Source organism: Cucurbita pepo, chromosome LG18, assembly GCF_002806865.2.
Source record: "Cucurbita pepo subsp. pepo cultivar mu-cu-16 chromosome LG18, ASM280686v2, whole genome shotgun sequence".
NCBI lineage: Eukaryota > Viridiplantae > Streptophyta > Magnoliopsida > Cucurbitales > Cucurbitaceae > Cucurbita > Cucurbita pepo.
Window position 1 is genome coordinate 8,132,444 of NC_036655.1, and position 17,811 is coordinate 8,150,254.

General features: G+C 38.2%; 5 protein-coding genes and 1 non-coding gene across 9 annotated transcripts; 4 read left to right on the forward strand and 2 right to left on the reverse strand.

Moving 5' to 3' along the window:
- Nucleotides 1-24: 24 nt before the first annotated feature.
- TRNAS-UGA lies at nt 25-106 on the forward strand. Its single transcript has one exon. It is a non-coding gene; the product is annotated as a tRNA-Ser (tRNA).
- Nucleotides 107-150: 44 nt separating this feature from the next.
- LOC111779613 (mediator of RNA polymerase II transcription subunit 30) lies at nt 151-1,891 on the forward strand. The gene is made up of 3 exons (XM_023659696.1): nt 151-732; nt 1,101-1,196; nt 1,642-1,891. Exons 1-3 carry the CDS (start codon nt 331-333, stop codon nt 1,738-1,740), a joined length of 597 nt encoding a protein of 198 aa, XP_023515464.1. The 5' UTR covers nt 151-330; the 3' UTR covers nt 1,741-1,891.
- Nucleotides 1,892-1,979: 88 nt separating this feature from the next.
- LOC111779610 (non-specific phospholipase C6-like) lies at nt 1,980-4,574 on the reverse strand. Its single transcript, XM_023659690.1, has 3 exons — nt 3,259-4,574; nt 2,651-2,827; nt 1,980-2,525 (listed from the first exon to the last, which is right to left on the reverse strand). The coding sequence occupies exons 1-3, from the start codon at nt 4,340-4,342 to the stop codon at nt 2,227-2,229; spliced, it is 1,560 nt and encodes a 519-aa protein (XP_023515458.1). The 5' UTR covers nt 4,343-4,574; the 3' UTR covers nt 1,980-2,226.
- A 560-nt stretch (nt 4,575-5,134) lies between these two features.
- Nucleotides 5,135-10,764, reverse strand: LOC111779611 (CBS domain-containing protein CBSCBSPB5). 4 transcript variants are annotated; one of them, XM_023659694.1, is made up of 16 exons: nt 10,444-10,764; nt 10,121-10,261; nt 9,311-9,479; nt 9,077-9,209; nt 8,805-8,975; nt 8,650-8,728; nt 8,453-8,566; nt 8,303-8,369; nt 7,937-8,042; nt 7,775-7,833; nt 6,733-6,842; nt 6,516-6,649; nt 6,192-6,277; nt 6,002-6,091; nt 5,740-5,911; nt 5,135-5,546 (listed from the first exon to the last, which is right to left on the reverse strand). In XM_023659694.1, the coding sequence occupies exons 2-16, from the start codon at nt 10,225-10,227 to the stop codon at nt 5,521-5,523; spliced, it is 1,623 nt and encodes a 540-aa protein (XP_023515462.1). In that variant the 5' UTR covers nt 10,228-10,261; nt 10,444-10,764; the 3' UTR covers nt 5,135-5,520. The 4 variants fall into 4 exon arrangements, with proteins under 4 accessions (XP_023515462.1, XP_023515460.1, XP_023515459.1 ...); XM_023659692.1 differs by having other exon boundaries at nt 5,135-5,488; nt 10,097-10,261; XM_023659691.1 differs by having other exon boundaries at nt 10,097-10,261.
- Nucleotides 10,765-12,993: 2,229 nt separating this feature from the next.
- Nucleotides 12,994-13,494, forward strand: LOC111779615. Its single transcript, XM_023659697.1, has one exon. The coding sequence runs from the start codon at nt 13,093-13,095 to the stop codon at nt 13,300-13,302; it is 210 nt and encodes a 69-aa protein (XP_023515465.1). The 5' UTR covers nt 12,994-13,092; the 3' UTR covers nt 13,303-13,494.
- An 869-nt stretch (nt 13,495-14,363) lies between these two features.
- LOC111779612 (gamma carbonic anhydrase-like 2, mitochondrial) lies at nt 14,364-17,007 on the forward strand. Its single transcript, XM_023659695.1, has 2 exons — nt 14,364-14,765; nt 16,331-17,007. The coding sequence occupies exons 1-2, from the start codon at nt 14,408-14,410 to the stop codon at nt 16,705-16,707; spliced, it is 735 nt and encodes a 244-aa protein (XP_023515463.1). The 5' UTR covers nt 14,364-14,407; the 3' UTR covers nt 16,708-17,007.
- The last annotated feature ends 804 nt before the right edge of the window (nt 17,008-17,811 follow it).

Consider the following 17,811-nt stretch of genomic DNA (forward strand, 5'->3'; position numbering starts at 1 on the left):
AACTAATCACAATCTTTCCAATAAGTCGATATGTCCGAGTGGTTAAGGAGACAGACTTGAAATCTGTTGGGCTTCGCCCGCGCAGGTTCGAACCCTGCTGTCGACGATTATTTTTAATTTCATTTGTTTCATTTATTTATTTCTTTTTTTTGGCCTTCTCGATTTCAATTTACCGATGAGGGTTAGGGTTTCATGTGAACATCAGAAGTGTGATTGAAAGTTGGAATTGGGATTTTGGTTGATTCCGAAGGCTCTCTTAACGAATTCGGTGGATTTTCGGTTGGCGTAGCAGCACAAAAGCATCTGTTTTTCTTGTTCTGGAAAAATTTGATGGAAGAGAAACCCACTAATGTTTTGTCTCTTCCCCAGACAACTCAAGAGCTTGCAATGGAGGGCATCAAGCATCTTGAGGAAACGATAGAATCCGCATTCCAGATCCTATACTCCATGAACGACGAGCTCTGCAATCCCACATTATGGTCCACCACTTCTTCAACGGCAACAACGACTACTTCTGGTTTAACAATTGCCAGCCCAAATGCTCCATCTTCGCATTCCACTAATGGAGTTGTAAACGGCGATGCAAGTTCGGAAAGCACAAACCATCACACCGACACCAGCAGTGGCGGAGGCAGCGGTAGTGGGGGAGCCCTTGAGGAGGCCCGTGTTCGCTACAAGAATTCAGTACTTGCACTTCGTGCTATTCTTGCTGCAATTCCCAATTCTCAGAAGGTAAATTACTGACTGATCTTCCTCTTATTCGTCTTTGTTCGTCAGCCAGCGTTTCTCATTTCTCATTTCATTTCTCATTTGGCAAAATTCGAGATTGATTCGAAGATATTTGGTTCCCCCATGTTACAAAATGCTTTGTGGAGAACATGGAATTTTTGTATTCAATTTCCGCCGAGTGCCTAAAATTCTTCCTGAATTTGATAGATTGCAGATACTACATTCGACCTGGTTTTCATTTTCACCACTGCTGATAGATGCGTGGACTTAATCCATGTCTATGAATTTGATAGATTGCTAAACTGCATTGACTTGTTGTTCACTTATGCCGATTAAGCGACTTAAATCAGAGTTTCATGGTTTATTGATAGGCAAAAGCACATGAATCGGGTACAAGCGGTCATGCATCGCCTGCAGACCAATCTGAAATTGATAAGTTGGAACAACACCTCTCTAATCTCAGAAAGGTATTCTATTGTATCTTCAGCTTGTAAATTCATGTCAGTAATTTATTTTTTCTTCAAGACACTTAGGATTACAACCACTTAGAATTTTCTGGCAAAGATTTCGTTTGGGAACCAAATATATCTGGAAATAATTTACTTATATAAGACTTCGGAGGTAAATATACAGTAAAATTTACTAAAATATGTACAAATATTGATGAAACTGAGAAGGTCTTATAGATTTCAAGACAACAGTTCTGTTTGTCTTATTGTTTGTTGTATATCAGAATTAATCTAAGGAAAGATTTTGAAACTAAATAGACAATGAGAAAATCAAATATTGAAACTAATAACGTTATGGAGGATATGTCATGGATATTATAGGTAATATGCTTCTTCCTAGAAATGACATCTTCTTTTTCTTTCAACTGCTATTATAAGGGTCCTATCTGCGGTGTGTTTGCAGGAACTCATGGTTAAGAACTTGCATATAAAGCTTCTGATAGATCAACTACGAGAACTTGTTGCTGATGTATCTACATGGCAAAGTCCTTGTTCTGTATGAAAAACATATCTAGCCTTGAGTCTCCTCACTAATCTAGCTGTCGTAATTTGAAAATGTCGTGCTCTGTTGCTTTATAACATGAGTTGTTATTAGAACGTTTCTTTATATAATCTCTTCAATGAAACTGGGATTATAAATTTGCCATTGGCACTAGATTGTTAATATAACTTAAGGCTCTGATAAATCAAGTACCAGGAATAAAAGGTTCAATATTTCCATGAAGCAGAAGAATCCTTATATAAGAAAATTTGTTTACTATTTCAATGAACGATGCTCGTGTGTCGTGATTACCTTAGTTTTTCTTAGAAATCATCTACAGAAACCCATTAAACACTCTTAACACACTTGGATGAACACACAAAAACAACCATATGGTATCAGCGTATGAAACATAGTTACACTTGTTCGCAAGTTCTAAAATCTAGCTCGTCTGGAATAAGAATTTGTGGCCGTGTAGGGGTTTTATACCATCGAAGAAGAATGCATTCAGTTGTGCATTGAGGATCTTGTAGTAAGGGAAGATCTCATATCCACAATGGCAGATTCATCTGCACCCAACTTGATTGCCTCTTTGCTTGCTCTGATGAACCTCGAAACAGCTCCTCTAGTGTAGTCATGTGCTTCTTTAACCGTCATCTTCTCGCTTATTTCATTAGGGAAGCTGCTTAGGAAATGATCACCATTTAGAACAGCAGCTAACTGTACAACCTCGCTCTGAAACTCGGAAAGTCTACTGTTTTCGTTAGCTTCTGTTTTCCTCAACGGTGTCACTTCGGGCAAGGTTACTGCAACAAGTGTTAGGGAGATTAACGAAATATGAATTCAGAAATCTTACACCTGAACAGAAGATTAACTCTGTATACAATTGGGAGAACGTCGATGTGTCGCAACCGGTATAGATTGATGATACCTGGGCAGTCTGTTCGTGGCGAGGTTAACTGGCCAACAATGTCCTCAAATGTCCCAGCCCATGCATCTCTGTGAGTCAGGAAGTTAGAGGAGAGATTGAATATTTTCTTTATGGTAGCAGGAATTGAGGAATGCTCAAACTCAGAGTTTGGAGTAGGACCCTTGGGACTGCTTATAACTGCAAAACAAACAGAAAGTTAGAGCTATAAACACACCCCAGAAGAAATAGCCAAACAGTCAACTATTTGTATGTGCTAAAGTCATTTTGATGATGCAGACTCTAAAACAAGCATCACCCTTCTTTCCAGTCACTAATTAAGTTCCTATACCATCTTCATCCCAACAGCTCCAACTGGCGTGGATCCCAATTCCAACCAACTCTTTGGCCAGAGGGAGCCTCAGGATTCCCACCACCGACCTGGCACTGGCTTCCCAAGTAGCCAGCCTGGGATGACTGTAAACCATGCGAGGAGAAAAAACACCGACCAGACCCATGTGAGAGTCCTTTGCTTTTGTTGAGAGATGAGTAGAACTATAAGGTTCAATTTCATGTTATTAGGGTTGTTGATTCAGTGTAGAAAATTAAGGGGTGAGAAGAACTTGGCTTACCAGTCCCTTTCTTAATCCAAGGCGAAACCATAATTGTAGGCACACGGACTCCAAGCCGATCGAACTTGAAGAAATAGGGAGCAGGGCCTGTGTTTCCATCAGGATTAGGGACATTGACGAAAGGAGTCTTGACATGGTCAAAAAATCCACCGTGCTCATCGTAAGTGATTATCAGAAGGGTTTGGTTCCACTGTGGGCTAGCCCTCAGAGTCTCGTAAACCTCTTTCACCAGCTTTTGCCCATTTGCAACATCATGGGATGGGTGGTCATCATTTGCAGGCATTCCCACAAGATCAAAGTACCGTGGCTCAATCACAGTTAAGCTGGGAAGCTTCCCATTTCTAGCATCCTTTTTGAACTGCAAATCGTAGGGATGAAACTTGAAAATGTACTTCAATTTCCTCAAGTTTCTGTAAAACAGGGTAGTGGGTATGTTCTGGAAGTAAACTCCGAAGTCGAGGCCATTCTCATGTAGTGAATCGAAAATAGTTTTCTGGGGATACCCGAGAGCTAATTGCTTCTTCACATGGCTTGTTGAACCGTGAGAAGTTGCAGAATAAACAAACAGCCTATTGGGTTGAGTTGGGCCAGGAATTGAAGAGAACCACCTATCAAACACAGCAAACTCACGAACCAAAGCTCCATAAATGGGCACAGCTTCAGGTTTGAAGCCTTTCATAACAGTTTCAGAGAGGTTTGATGACATTGAGAGAGCCTGTTCCACAAAGCCAGACATGGAAGGAATGGAATTAGAGCCAAATACCTGCTGCAACACGTCCTCAAATGAATGGCCCGGATCCGGATCTACAAACTCAGCGTCATCAGAGAAGCAAATGGTTTCAGGGTTGGGATTCTTGGTTGAAACAGGGTTGCATTCGTCCCCAGTGACGCCATTGATTCGTGGGTCGATGTATTTCTTCATCCATCCAATCATATGATCGAAGGAACGATTCTCCATCACCAAAACCACCACGGTTTTGATGGGTTGCTGCTGGAAAGTGCGTTGAGGAATCCATGAGAGAGTGAGAAGAAGAAAGAAAATGAAAGGCAAGTGAAGTGTGACTTTGCTTCGCCGTCCTCTCATTGCTATCACTGGGAGCAGAGGGAAGGGAAAACAGAAGATAACTCCGCCAAACTTACTCCAACAACCCAAAAGAGCGCTTAAAAATGGGGAAAATGGATTGTGGATGAGAATGTTACAGAGAAATGCCACTTTAAAAAGGCAATATCCCCTGGTCGTGACTAAGAGAGAGAGAAAGAGAGAGTAGCTAAGAGTGGATTTTGCTTTATACGCAGAGAGAAAGAAAGAGAGAGAGAGAGAGAAGCAGAAGAAGTTTCTGGCGTTGCGTGTTTCAAAAACAGTGCAATTTAAAAGTAAAGAATACAATAAAAGCGAAAAAAAGCTTGAAAATTGGGTCTCTGCCATTGTTTATCCTTCCTTCCTTCTCTGCAATCTTTTAACTCCGATTAAATGTTGTTGCTCTTATTTTACCAAGATGTTGATTAAATTTTTTTTTAATTGATTTCATTTATTGGTTGTATGATAAGATTGTGTTTGAAAATAAATTAAGAGGGAGAAGAGAAGAAGGTCAAGGCGTTCACGGACTGTGTTTGGCTTGGAATCAATGATAACATGCATTTGTGGGATTTTTAATTTCATATAAAAAATCTCGCTCTCAAAGTATTTCAACTTCAGCCATTATTGTAATTTGTTTTTATTTAAAAAAAAAAAACATTATTATTATTATTATTATTATTAACGCGTGACAACCAGAGACTACCCCGTGAAACCTTCCCTTCCCCGGATGACACATCTTTCATTGGTTTTGTATATATAATTTAAACTTATGAATAGAAAATTAAAGAACATTACAAGTATTCAATGTACTATATAATAATCTGCTTATTGCTAAAAGTTTTAGGAGAAAGAACTTCAAAATGGATTAAAAAATCATTACAATACCGAACTGGAGGCTTGAGCTTGAGCCACCACTTGGTAAAAGTAAGTGACGATCCCATCCCCAAAAGTAGTCTTATCCAGGACGGTAAAAGAAAATAAAAGGCGATCATGTTCTTCCGCATTGGCCCGAAGTGGTATATATTCACATCGACCAACAATCATATAGAAAATCAAGCAAGCAGATGAGAGCTAAGAGAATATTTATGTATGGAGGAGTGTAGAAAGTTGACTTATACTCGAGATCTCCACGAATTCATGGAGCTGCAAAACCTTCAGACACATGAACCACATCTCGTCAACTCTCACGGGTGTAAATGGAATGGCATTTCTTTCATGCACAAAATCAACAATCCCATAACTTAAACAACTTTTCTTCATAAAAAAATATGACCTTTTCAACCAAAAAATTATAAGCACAAGCACCGAGGCTCTTCCGACTGTTCCCAATAAGGGCTCAAATTTCGGAGGTTACTCGGGCCAAAATTATTGAAAAGAATGTGTGAATTTTATTATTTAATTACCAGATCTTCTCATGTATGCTAACACGCCTAACCCCGCAACAAGGGCGGCTCCAGCTGCAACTGCACTGTACGCCGACGCCCATGCGTCTCTTTGAGCATAATCCATAATTCCCGCACCAGAACCCCGTTTGCGAGCGTGACTACCTGGATATTCTAAATGCAATCTCAGACACTGCGCAAAACCACCATGTCCTTTACTTCAGTTTAACCATTTGTTTTCAAGCATAAATCGTCATTCACAAATAATGATCCAATGCGGTACCTTCCACCCGGCCAACCTTGCGTGTTCTACAGCTGCTGCAAGATCACCGTCTGTTGCTAGAACAACCTTATCGCGGTCTTCATCTTCATACTACAAAATGTGGGCTATCAATAAGTTGCAATTTATATAATGGAAACTCGAAATTGTCAAGCCAAATAAAGAGATTGGAAATATTGGTCCGAGTGAGTACCAAAATCTGAGGCACTTGGTTGCGGTCAATATCATTGCCAACTCTCTGAAGAATTGCTGTTATAACATCTGTTAAATTCCGAGTTTCTTCTCTCGGATAGAACAACAAAGAAATCCAGTCAGGCCAACTTAAACGGATATTAAGGTCGAAATTAACTACGAACTTGGAAAAGCTCGCTAGGAAGATGCGAAGGAAAAAAGGGAACAAGCTTTGCTTCCAATTTTTCAGCCATCCATAGCTGTCTTACCAATCAAAGTTTACTACTAAAAATACAAATAATCTTACCTTATTTGACAGATAACGAAAATAGAACAAGAAACATACCACAAGAAAATCGATGCATGCGGCCTTTCCTATCTTCGAGTTTAAAAGAAAAAGTATTTGACATTCCAGATGATGGAAAGGGAAGAGGTCTAACAAAATCCGTTTCCTCAGAAGCCAATCTCATTGAACTTTCACTGAAATGTCACACGAACGTGTGAGATAAATAAATAACTTTAACTACAAAAATATAAGGTAATAACTATTTGACAATCACAACCTACGCAATTCATCTTCATCCTCAATTGGCGATAAGGCCATGGCAGAATCCCAAAACTTCTGCATCATAGAACTTGCAGCCTCATTGCCAATTCCAGATGCATTTCCAACCTAATCACGAAGGAATGCCGAAGTCACATAAATCTTCACAATCATAGATTATAAAGCTCCAAGCAATTTAAATACATTGTTCAAAGCCCGGCCAAAATATTCTATATTAATTTTAAAATTTTAAAATATTTCTTCTCCCTGCCAGAGGCTCATTAGTTCATAGACTTTAAACGAGTCAACAATTGTTTTGTTTTTCATCCCTAAAAATCCCCACCCCATCAGTGTTCACTAGGTTGAATCCCAAGTAGATGGCCGACAGGGTCTTAACACTAGACTACTAGGTTAAATCCTCGAGCCTATAATATCAACCAATTTATCTAGCCCTTGAGGCTGTAAATCAAAAAATTCAGGAAGTGAAAAACGTAGCCCTCATGCTTCAAAGATTTCGAACTGGAAGAGGAGATTGCGGGTTACTTGCTAGAGCTGGCGCAGAACATAAGAAAACTGGAGGGGGAATCTTGATGATATTAGTTAACGACGCTTAAACATGAAGACAACAAACAATAAAGGAGTAACAAAAATAAGACTATTTAAATACAAAAATAATGTATGGAAAGGCATTGAATTTCCGCATGTATGAGAGCAAGTCTTATTGCTACATAATATAGAAAACTTTTCAAAGAACATCAAAAGGTCTAATATTTCTCCATACCAACTTGACAATTCAAACGACACTGCTCACTCGTAGATCATTTTTCTCTTGGGAAAATAACAACACTGTTAATTTCAAATTCCAAATCTTATCATGGAAAACGTGATTAAGAATTTGGACACGACACTTCCAGGAGCATCTTAATAGCCATTTGAAAGTGATATAGCTCGACCATAGTCTATCTTTTATATCATCGTGTTCTAACACTTACTTTTGCAATATCAAGAAATAAGATCAACGATACTAACAAACAAAAGGTTCCAAAAGTTAATGAACTCACCGTGGCCACGGCAGCATGGGTGATATGTATTACATCAGCTACAGCAACAACGTTTCCATCTGCAGCCAATTAACCGTTAGTATCAGAAGTAAAGACGATAGGCTTAAGCTCACAGATGAAACCTTTTCTTGTTCTTAGGATTAAGAACTACATAAACGTTACCTCTGTCTATCACTGGAAGATGCAAGAACTTTCCATCATGCATAGTGTGCAGAGCATCAACTATCGGAGTATCAATTGACGCACATTCAGGATGTGGAGTCATGACCTTTAACATGAAACGGAGAGAGGTGATATTCAGTTCTGAAGAATACAAATGTGGCATAATCAACGAGAATAAAACAAAATTTACAGGATACAGAGTAATGTATCTCTTATATCTATTCATCTTGCAATTTCTGTTGTATTTATCTCCGCCCCAACCCCAATCTAAACCAGCACCCCCTTTCAATTTAACCAGTAGAACTGTACTGACAGGAGGGGAGGCGATACACTCCTTTGTACTCCATGCTAGCTGAAAGAAGTTACCTTCTCTACAAGTGTGGATTCTGGTGGAAGATTTTGCGCTATTAATCGCATCAAAATATCCTTTGACCTGTAAAAGACAAAATATCAGGACACGTGAAATTGTATCTAATTATAAAATCCTAAATGAAGAAGAATTATGATGGTACCCACGTGAGAATTCCTTGTGGTTTGTTATCAACTGTCACGACTGCAGAACTCACTCTAAGTTCAAGCATCTTTTTTGTTGCCATCAAAACTGTTTCTGTTGGTGGAACTGTAACAATCCTGGAAAATGAAACGTCAATAAAAGACGCGATGCAGATGATATTAAAAACCAAATATTTTTCACCAAGAAAAGTATTACCTACTTTAAATTCTCAGGGAGTACCGTAGACAGAGATGGTCTGAACATACGGTCTCGAAGTGTCTCGATAAAAGTATTAGGACCTGTATATCAATAATAGCACAATTTAGAGTTGTTTTTGGAAGGTATTAATATCCTAGGAGATGATAATCCACAGACCAGAAACAGAGGCTCCCCAACTTTTTTCAACACCTTCAACTGCTGCTGCAATGGCCTTTCCCTTTTCAGCTGCTCTTTCCATTCGTGCAATAGCATCATATAAACATTTCGCAATATCAAGTAATGCAATGACCTCCCCATTCTCAACTACAGGCAAATGTCTAAATTTTCCTGTAGACACAAATATCAGACCGACATAGCAAGAATCACTACCAAGTACCAAACAGCACGGCACATTAAAATGTCAATGTGCTTCTCAGAATCATACGAACCTTGAACCATCTTCTGGAGGGCTTCCACGGCTAGGGTGTCAGAAAGAACAAAGACTGGATTCCTCGTCATAACTTTGGACACTGGTGTTTCTTCAATATTAACTCCACAAGCAATTACCCTCGTTGCTATATCCTTCCATCAAAAGGAAAAATGAATATATTAGTTTTTTTTCTTTTTTTTTGAGTTGCAAGGATACAGTTACCCTTAAGGCTAAAGGAAAGCCAATGTTAAACCTTGTCAGTGAGGATACCGCAAAGTAAAGCATTTGAATCAGTCAGTAACAAAGCATCAACTCTACGAGCAACCATCCGACGACAAGCCTCGTAGATGGTAGTGCTTTCAGGAACTGTCAGTGCTCTTGACAGCCGCAATCGTTTCACCGTACGCTCACCATTGAGTTGTCTTTTTCAAATGTAAATGGAGAATGGAAAATCAGGTTAATATATCTTGACTTCACCAATTTAATTACTGTATCCAACAATTATCCTATAATTTGTAACAGGTCCAGGACAGGTACAGCAAAGTAATCCCATTCAATTATATTAATTAATCCCTCAAAAAGTTGCACGATAAAATAAGAAAAAAATACACAATTCCTACATGATGCAACCACGTGATATAGCAGAGTACTAACGTTCAAATGCAGTTGCTAATCCGTTAAAATGTTACGCAATGAAATATTGATACTTCAGTTTTCATGTAGAATGTAAATTCCATTTTGCCCAAACAGATTCTTGATGAGATGAGCTGCTAAATTTTGCAATCTCACACCAAAAGCTTGGGAGGGGTTGTTCTGAAGGTTCCTACGATTCTTTGAAGGATTTTAAATGATGATCTGAGTGAGAAAACGTAACTACATCAAATTTCAACTTTCGGCTTTGAAACATTCAAAGAAAAATCTAAAAACGTGCAATATGATTCAAAAATAATAATATGCCAATTAAGGTACATGCGTAGGCATAACAAATCGGGATAAATGAGAGCATCTATAAAATAGGATTTAAAAAATAGCGATTTACAATGAACGAGAGGCTGAAAGAGACTTCCTCGGTGTATCCGAGCTTCCGTTCTCATTGATTTTCTTCCTTCCGTGAAATGATATGTTCGTCAAGGACATACTTCTCCTAGTAGAACCGCCTTGACTAGTCATTTCTTCCGATGGTTTTCACAATCTCAGATAAGACCTTGAAAACGTTGCAACAGAAACTCGTTCAACGTCAATTAAAAGAAATGAATATGAGAAACGAAACATGATCCAATTTAGACGCTAAAGAACAGCGAGCAATTAAGATTCAATTCTAATGAACAACTCCCAGTTTTTGAAGCATAGAATCGAAATAACGGAACAAAAAGAAAATCCAGAAACCTGAAAGGTGTCGCTTCTTCTTCAACGTCGAATCGTCCCTTTTTTTCCCCCTAGAAAATCGTGAACAGCAATTTTCCGCCCTCAGAAAGTGATCGTTCAAAAAATTAAGAGTTATACCCAATCGCGCCAGCAACTAAATCGGGAGCTGAAGCGCCAAAACTGAATGGAGAAATGGGGTTAATAGCGAAAATCAATCGAAAAACTTCGAAGATTCAAAGAGAAATAGAGGACTAACGGTCGGTAATCTAATCGGAAAGTTAAAAGATTATCCGGGAGAAACTACCGACCGTCGAACGAACAAGAAAGAGAGCGAAAAGAGAGAGGGAAGGAAGAGGAGAGACCATAATAAATGGGACGAATCGAATTTTTGTAAGAGGATGGGGAGAGTGGACCAATTGGAATCGTCCACGTAAGCGAAACTAACCGCAACAACTCGGTAATATTTCCGAGGAATGCTTCCGTTTGGCGCTAAATAAAGAAATTCATTTTCAAGTTACTATTTTCCCAATTTATTTAATCATTTTTTAGTGCACGTACAAAGAGATTTAACTTTTAAATTTTAACTTTAAAAAATATAATATAGTATATGATAATTATAGTTAAATTAAGTTTATTTTAGTGATTTATTTAATTAATTTATCCATTTATAAAATTCAGAAATTAATTTGTGTAGAATAAATTAGTTTAATTGCATTGATACTTAACATCATAAACTTTTAAATCCAACCTCAATTTTATAATTATTTTCTCCAGTTTCCATTTACTTTTTTTAAATTTATTTTCGGGCTTTATTTAATAATGATTCTTTTAAAAATTGGTCCTCCACTTCTAACCCGTGGAATTCAGTCCTCCACTCTCCCCATCATCTATTTCATTCCTAATTTAACCAAATTTTCATATTTATTTTGGAAGTTTTCAAATCTCAACCAATTTTTTATTAAAAAAAATCACAATAAATTAAAAGATATAATTAAACAAATATTGTATAACATAATTTTTAAAATTTAAAATTTTAATATTATAATATAGTATTTAATATTAAAACGAAAAAACTACAATATTAAACTCTGAAATTAACTAATTTATTTAATGTAAATATTTTGAACATGCGTGTGAAAATATATTTATATAAAATTGGGTGAGACTAAAAATTGGGTTGAGGTGAAGACGGGAAATATAATACCATCTACGGCCCCATTTATCTAGCGGAAAAAAAATGTTTAGAGGAATCCCCTCCCCATTCGAGCCTTGGGGCGAGTCCCCCAAAAGCCCCAGCTACACAGATAAAATGAACATCTCTAACCATAAGAGAGGTTTACGTTAGGAAATCGAGCAAACCAACTTTTAATTACTATCTTGATGAAATTTTTCGCGGCAATTATTTGCTTTTGAAGAAACTTTAATCACGAACAACACATGATATTGTAAAAAAAATAAAAAACGTACATTCATTAATTACAAAATAGTCAAACTAAAAAACGTACCTGCATTCATTACAAAATAGTCAAACTCAAACAAAATATTAAAGAGGGGTAAGAAATCCTATAATCCTACTTATAAGGTACTCATATAGTTCTACTAGACTCATTTAATTATATTAGTTTGAGGATATACTTATTTGGGTCGAGACAAGTTCAATATCCGAATTGGCACTCTCTTAATAATCTCTATATTATGCGGTCGTAACAAGGGGACAACTCGAGTGATCAAATACATTATATTAGGTAGATTTTTTTATGGATTGAGTTAGGTTAAATAATGAAAAATGGATAAATTTAAAGGGAACCAGGAGAGCAATGCATCCCCCAACACAGCATTTGGCATTGAAAAGAACGTTGAAGATGTACGAAGCATCAAAAGGTGTCTGTGCTGGAAAGTTGTATGTAACCGTAAGCCGCGTTAGTTCAATAAAGTTTTTGATCTGACGATGGGTGAAAAATTAAATTAAAGAAAACCCAAAAATGGCACTGCCTCATCCGTCCACGTGAAGCATCAAGATCGACGCAGTTGTCGAATCACTGTCCCGCTTCCAAGTTTGAAAACCCCCACGCCATTGCTTCGCCTTCTCATTGTTGGATGATGGAAGTCCCACATCGACTAATTTAGGGAATGATCATGGGTTTATAAGTGAGGAATGCTAACTCCATTGGAATGAGGCCTTTTCGGGAAGCCCAAAGGAAAGCCATGAGAGCTTATGCTCAAAGTGGATAATATCATACCATTGTGGAGAGTCGTGTTCGTCTAACATGGTATCAGAGCCATGCCCTAAACTTAGTCGTGCCAATAAATTGGTAAATCCTCAAATATCGAACAAAGAACTCCTAAAGAAAAGGAGTCAAGCCCCTCCTCGAAGGCAGTCAAAAATGACTAAGACTCCAAAGGAGTCGAGCCTCGATTAAGGGGAGGATGATGGAAGTCCCACATCGACTAATTTAGGGAATGATCATGGGTTTATAAGTGAGGAATGCTAACTCCATTGGAATGAGGCCTTTTGGGGAAGCCCAAAGGAAAGCCATATCTTCCATTGTGGAGAGTCGTGTTCGTCTAACACTCATATCTTCCATCCTCCCAGCCCCGTCCCCATCGCCAAAACTCACAACTCCTTTTTCTGTGCTTCTGCAGGCGAAAAGTTGAAAACACATCCATCCAATGGCAGATTGGGGGCCGGTGATTATAGCGGTGGTGCTGTTCGTGCTCCTCAGTCCGGGGCTGCTGTTTCAGATCCCAGCCAGAGGAAGGGTGGTTGAGTTTGGGAACATGCAGACAAGCGGTGCTTCCATTTTAGTCCACGCCATCATCTACTTCGGCCTCATCACCATCTTCCTCGTCGCCATCGGCGTCCACGTCTACACTGGCTAAATCTCTGTTTTCCATTTCATCTCTACGCTTAAATTTATGTCGCTATTACTGTGTTTCTTTCTTAACTTCTCCATTTTACGGATTATTGTTGTGAGACTTGTGCTATTACTGTATCATTGGAGTTTCAGCGATTACGGTAAAGAGTGTAAATTTGGTTTGCTTTCCAAACGCGATCCTTAAATTCACTGGTTAGCTGTTGGATTTTGATTCGGGGGGTGGGGAAGTAATGCCAACCGCAGTACGATTTGAAGCAAAAGTATGAGATCCGAGATACGATCCCATGGCTTCTTTTACTGTTTTATCTCCCTGTCGGCCACCATTTCTGGTCGGCGACAGTTCCCGTCGGTGGACCCGATTAGAATTCGGCCCGACCCGACATTTGCGACTTCTCCTAAATTTAGGGTTTTTTTTTTTTTTTTTTTTTTTTTTTTTTTTTNAAATTAGTTTTAGACCTTTCTCTTTTCAAGGAAAATTCAGTATTTTGATAAAGGTTGCGTGTCATTTCACTATAAAAAAATATAAAAAATTGGGGCGGTGTTTAATGGATAATTATTAAAATAGAAGAAACTAGATAATTATTTGATTTTATGCTAATTAACCCCACAAATCGAAAGGGAAATCAATTTAATTTAATTTAATGATTGTATTCAAACATTATTTTTGCACCCATTAAAATTTATTTTGAATTATTAATTTTTTTTTGGAAATATAAACAATGATTTAATCATTTTAAACTTAAAATCAATCCTAAAGCTATTTTATGTCACTTAAATTTTGTTTTAGATTATTTAGAATTTATTTTACTCGCATGAATGTTATATTGGTTTTGAAATGCTCATATTTAATTAGACGTCAACCAATATGGTATCCATAATTTAATTGGTTTTATCTTAAACGATTAATTTGCAACAATAATCTCTCGAATGATATAATTTAATGGTGGAATTCCGAAAGGACAATTTACGTTTACGGCCCATTTATTTAGCCCATAATTGTCCAAAGCCCATACACTTGGGCCCATTGAAACAGCAAAGCCAGATGGTTGTATCGCCCTCTCCGAGTGCCATCAGCTGAATCACAGACCACGCTCGCTTCTCCTCTAGAAATGGCAGCTGTAGCTCGCTTTTCCAGCAAGGCAATTGCCTCAGCGGTTGCGACCAATCAAATCCGCCGTGCTTTCTCGACGGAAGCGTCGAAGACGATCGCGCCTTCACCGGATCGAGTTAAGTGGGATTATAGAGGTCAAAGAAAAATAATTCCGCTCGGCCAGTGGCTCCCTAAAATCGCTGTCGATGCCTATGTCGCGCCTAATGTGGTCCTTGCCGGACAGGTTAACGTCTGCGACGGGGCCTCCGTTTGGGCGGGTTCCGTTCTCCGCGGCGATCTCAACAAGATTACAGTCGGATTTTGCTCTAATGTGCAGGAGCGGTGCGTTCTCCATGCTGCTTGGTCCTCCCCAACAGGTTCAATTCAACTTAAATGCTTTTATGTGATTTTTTCCGCCATTATCAGTTAATGGTTTTTCTCGAATTTGGTAGTTTGGTGATTGTTTTCCTCGGTTATTTGAAAATGTAATTGTTAAAAGGGTCCTTGATACTACACTCGCAATTTCAGTCCCTGTTTACTTAACTAGCATCTCCAGGGGATAGTGATTAAGTCTACACATTGTTTTCGAATTCTTGAAATTATGGTTCTGTTGAGTAGCTGATGCCATATTTGTCCCCGGTTAATGTAAGAAATCGAATGAAGTATTTTAGATCGTGGTTTCTCGAGACTCAGTAGATTCGAGTGATTGGAGGTCGTGCCCTACAGCTTTTCTTCTTGATTTTTGATAACCTTTTCTGGGTTAGGAGTAATGGGTATTCCATTGTACCATTTTGTCTTGATTCTTCTCTTTTTAGTAAAATACTTATATGATTCTAAGCTAGCTTTTTAAGATTTCTAACTTGATGGCAATCTCTATCCTGAATTATTAACCAACATCTCAACAAACACCTCTTCCTCAAAAGTACACTATCAACTTAATGTACACTATTTTCTTTGATCCTTCACTTCCTCTTATTTTTTTTATGAACATTAAAAATGGAGGTTGTTCTATCGATTTCAGGGATTTTCCAAAATTGCTTATTTGGTGTCAGCTCCCGTCTGAATCTTCATTGGTATCTTTGCTTATGCGTGAAATTGTGAGCAATCATATCATCATTTAACAATTAGTGGATATAAGTAGGAGTTACGATGGGATATTGATAAGGAGAAAGCAGAGAAAGAGCAAGTCATATAGAGAGAGACAGAGCGAGGTGGAGAGAGAGGAATGGGAGGAACTGGAGAATTGGGTTAGAGAGAGAGAGAGAGAGAGAGAGAGAGAGAGAGAGAGAGAGAGANTCAAAGAAGGAAGTACAAATGGAGACAGAGAGAGGCTAAGAGATATAAAGAGGGAGATATAGAGCTGACGAATAGAGATAGTGCAAATGCACAAGTTGAAATTGCTTCTTCTATACTTTTTTAGGTTCAAGTGCATACTACTTCTAAGTTGGGCCTACAAATTTTCTGGGTTTGCCCTTGTTTATTGATACGATATCCATACACTTCAGTGCATAGCATTGCATTTTTCAGTATTGGCGGTGAAGTACTCAAGTCTTCAAGTATTTGCTTCTCTGTCTTGTTTTTAAGTCATTTTCTTGGTCTCTAAAAGTCTGGGTGTACAGCTGAAATTCCAGTCTTGTCCTACTACAATTGGATAATAGCCAGACCCCAAATCTATTAAGTTGGTTTCAGTTATTCATATGATCAGTCCCAAATGTGAAACTTCGGCTGTTTAAAATGTATATTTTCAATCTTTATTACAGATATATTACTATAATCAGTAATCGGTAATCAATAATCAGTCGGTTATCAGTTTTGAAAAAATAATTATCACCTGGCTATAAATTAAATTTGTAAGGCTGCTTACATCCTTTTTTCAGTTAGTGACATATTAATGTTTTCTAGTGCATACTATGTCTAAATTTTTCCTCATATGTCGTTCCAGGATTGCCAGCAGAGACGTCCATAGATAGATTCGTCACCATTGGTGCATATAGTCTTTTGCGGTCCTGCACAATCGAGCCGGAGTGCATTATTGGGCAGCATTCCATCCTCATGGAAGGTTCCCTAGTTGAGACCCACTCCATTCTTGAAGCTGGGTCTGTGGTTCCCCCAGGAAGGAGAATTCCTACTGGTGAACTTTGGGCAGGAAACCCAGCAAGGTTTGTCCGAACTTTGACTCACGAGGAGACGTTGGAAATTCCTAAACTCGCTGTTGCAATTAATGACCTAAGCAAGGAACATTTCTCAGAGTTTCTTCCTTACTCCACAGTATATTTGGAGGTCGAGAAATTCAAGAAATCCTTGGGGATAACCGTATGATGCAGCCTGTCTTCTCATCTTTACATTTTTTCTTGTTGAGGAAAATAAAGTTCTCCAAATGATAAACCAACTTCCAGCATTTCATGTTGATTTTGCTGGCTTCAAGTTAGGATCAAATGGATTTCTTAGATTATAAGATTAATGTTCATCTTATCACCTGGATATCTTGTGGGTACTTAAAACTACCGATGACTTGTAATCTCCCGTTGTATGTTTTACATATAACACATCTATATGTTTTGTTCCCAGGTATTATTCAAACTTGATTAAGAGGTTTGGCTCTGTAAATGTTTCAAGTAATGTCTGATGAACTCTCCTTCCTCCCATTCTCTGCTTATATTAGTTTATGCTCGGAATCTCTTCTATGGTGTCTTGGTTTGATGGGATTATGTCACGTTATCCACGGAGTAGCTCTCTGAAGCTCCACTTGTAGCAGGAACCCCCTTCGATTTAGAAGATGAAGTTTGAGATAAAATTAGGCAAATACGACAAAGTATTAGGTTTTAGCACTAACAATGTGAACGTTGATTTTTGTTTTGGTAGACGTCAATAACAGATCTTTTAATAAACAATGCATGAAAATGACATTCCCACCAAAAAGATCCGATGGAAAGCTTGTGTATATTCTAGTCATTGACTTGCTATATTGGTTGTTGAAAGTTGTATTAATCTCCATTTCTTAATATCAAATGTATTTTCAAATTGGGTTTGATACCTTTTTAAGCACTTAATTCAAACCAGGCTTTGAAGTATTTGTAACACCGATGAGAAGCAAAATAGTATATGGGGGTGAGGAGGAAGCTTGCTTCCAAGAGCCTCACGCACACACCACAGCACTGTATAAGGCAACATATGATTGTTTGGGTCAAGTCTTCTTGTGTAAGAAATGAAAGTGGAAGCCCTCAGCAATGAGCATGCCGAGGAACCGGCCGCCTCATGGCACTTGTGACAAAGTCATCAGCCCCAACCAACTACAGTCGTGGAAGACCTGATCATAGATAACTTTTTCTTTAGACAAAAAATAATAAGAGAAAGAAAGAAAGATATAGACATCCCAACCATTCTAGTTTCTTATGCTCATTCCACTTATAAATTTCTCTATCT

Excerpts from the sequence above, each read along its gene's own strand:
- LOC111779613 (XM_023659696.1), top strand. The coding sequence starts at position 331 with ATGGAAGAGAAACCCACTAATGTTTTGTCTCTTCCCCAGACAACTCAA. Across the intron at positions 733-1,100 it reads CAATTCCCAATTCTCAGAAG|GCAAAAGCACATGAATCGGG; the intron begins GTAAATTACTGA and ends GTTTATTGATAG. Across the intron at positions 1,197-1,641 it reads ACCTCTCTAATCTCAGAAAG|GAACTCATGGTTAAGAACTT; the intron begins GTATTCTATTGT and ends GTGTGTTTGCAG.
- LOC111779610 (XM_023659690.1), bottom strand. The coding sequence starts at position 4,342 with ATGAGAGGACGGCGAAGCAAAGTCACACTTCACTTGCCTTTCATTTTC. Across the intron at positions 2,828-3,258 it reads TTGGATTAAGAAAGGGACTG|TTATAAGCAGTCCCAAGGGT; the intron begins GTAAGCCAAGTT and ends TTTGTTTTGCAG. Across the intron at positions 2,526-2,650 it reads GCCACGAACAGACTGCCCAG|TAACCTTGCCCGAAGTGACA; the intron begins GTATCATCAATC and ends CACTTGTTGCAG.
- LOC111779611 (XM_023659691.1), bottom strand. The coding sequence starts at position 10,227 with ATGACTAGTCAAGGCGGTTCTACTAGGAGAAGTATGTCCTTGACGAAC. Across the intron at positions 8,370-8,452 it reads AAACCACAAGGAATTCTCAC|GTCAAAGGATATTTTGATGC; the intron begins GTGGGTACCATC and ends TGTCTTTTACAG. Across the intron at positions 6,843-7,774 it reads CCCATGCTGCCGTGGCCACG|GTTGGAAATGCATCTGGAAT; the intron begins GTGAGTTCATTA and ends CTTCGTGATTAG.
- LOC111779615 (XM_023659697.1), top strand. The coding sequence starts at position 13,093 with ATGGCAGATTGGGGGCCGGTGATTATAGCGGTGGTGCTGTTCGTGCTC.
- LOC111779612 (XM_023659695.1), top strand. The coding sequence starts at position 14,408 with ATGGCAGCTGTAGCTCGCTTTTCCAGCAAGGCAATTGCCTCAGCGGTT. Across the intron at positions 14,766-16,330 it reads TGCTTGGTCCTCCCCAACAG|GATTGCCAGCAGAGACGTCC; the intron begins GTTCAATTCAAC and ends ATGTCGTTCCAG.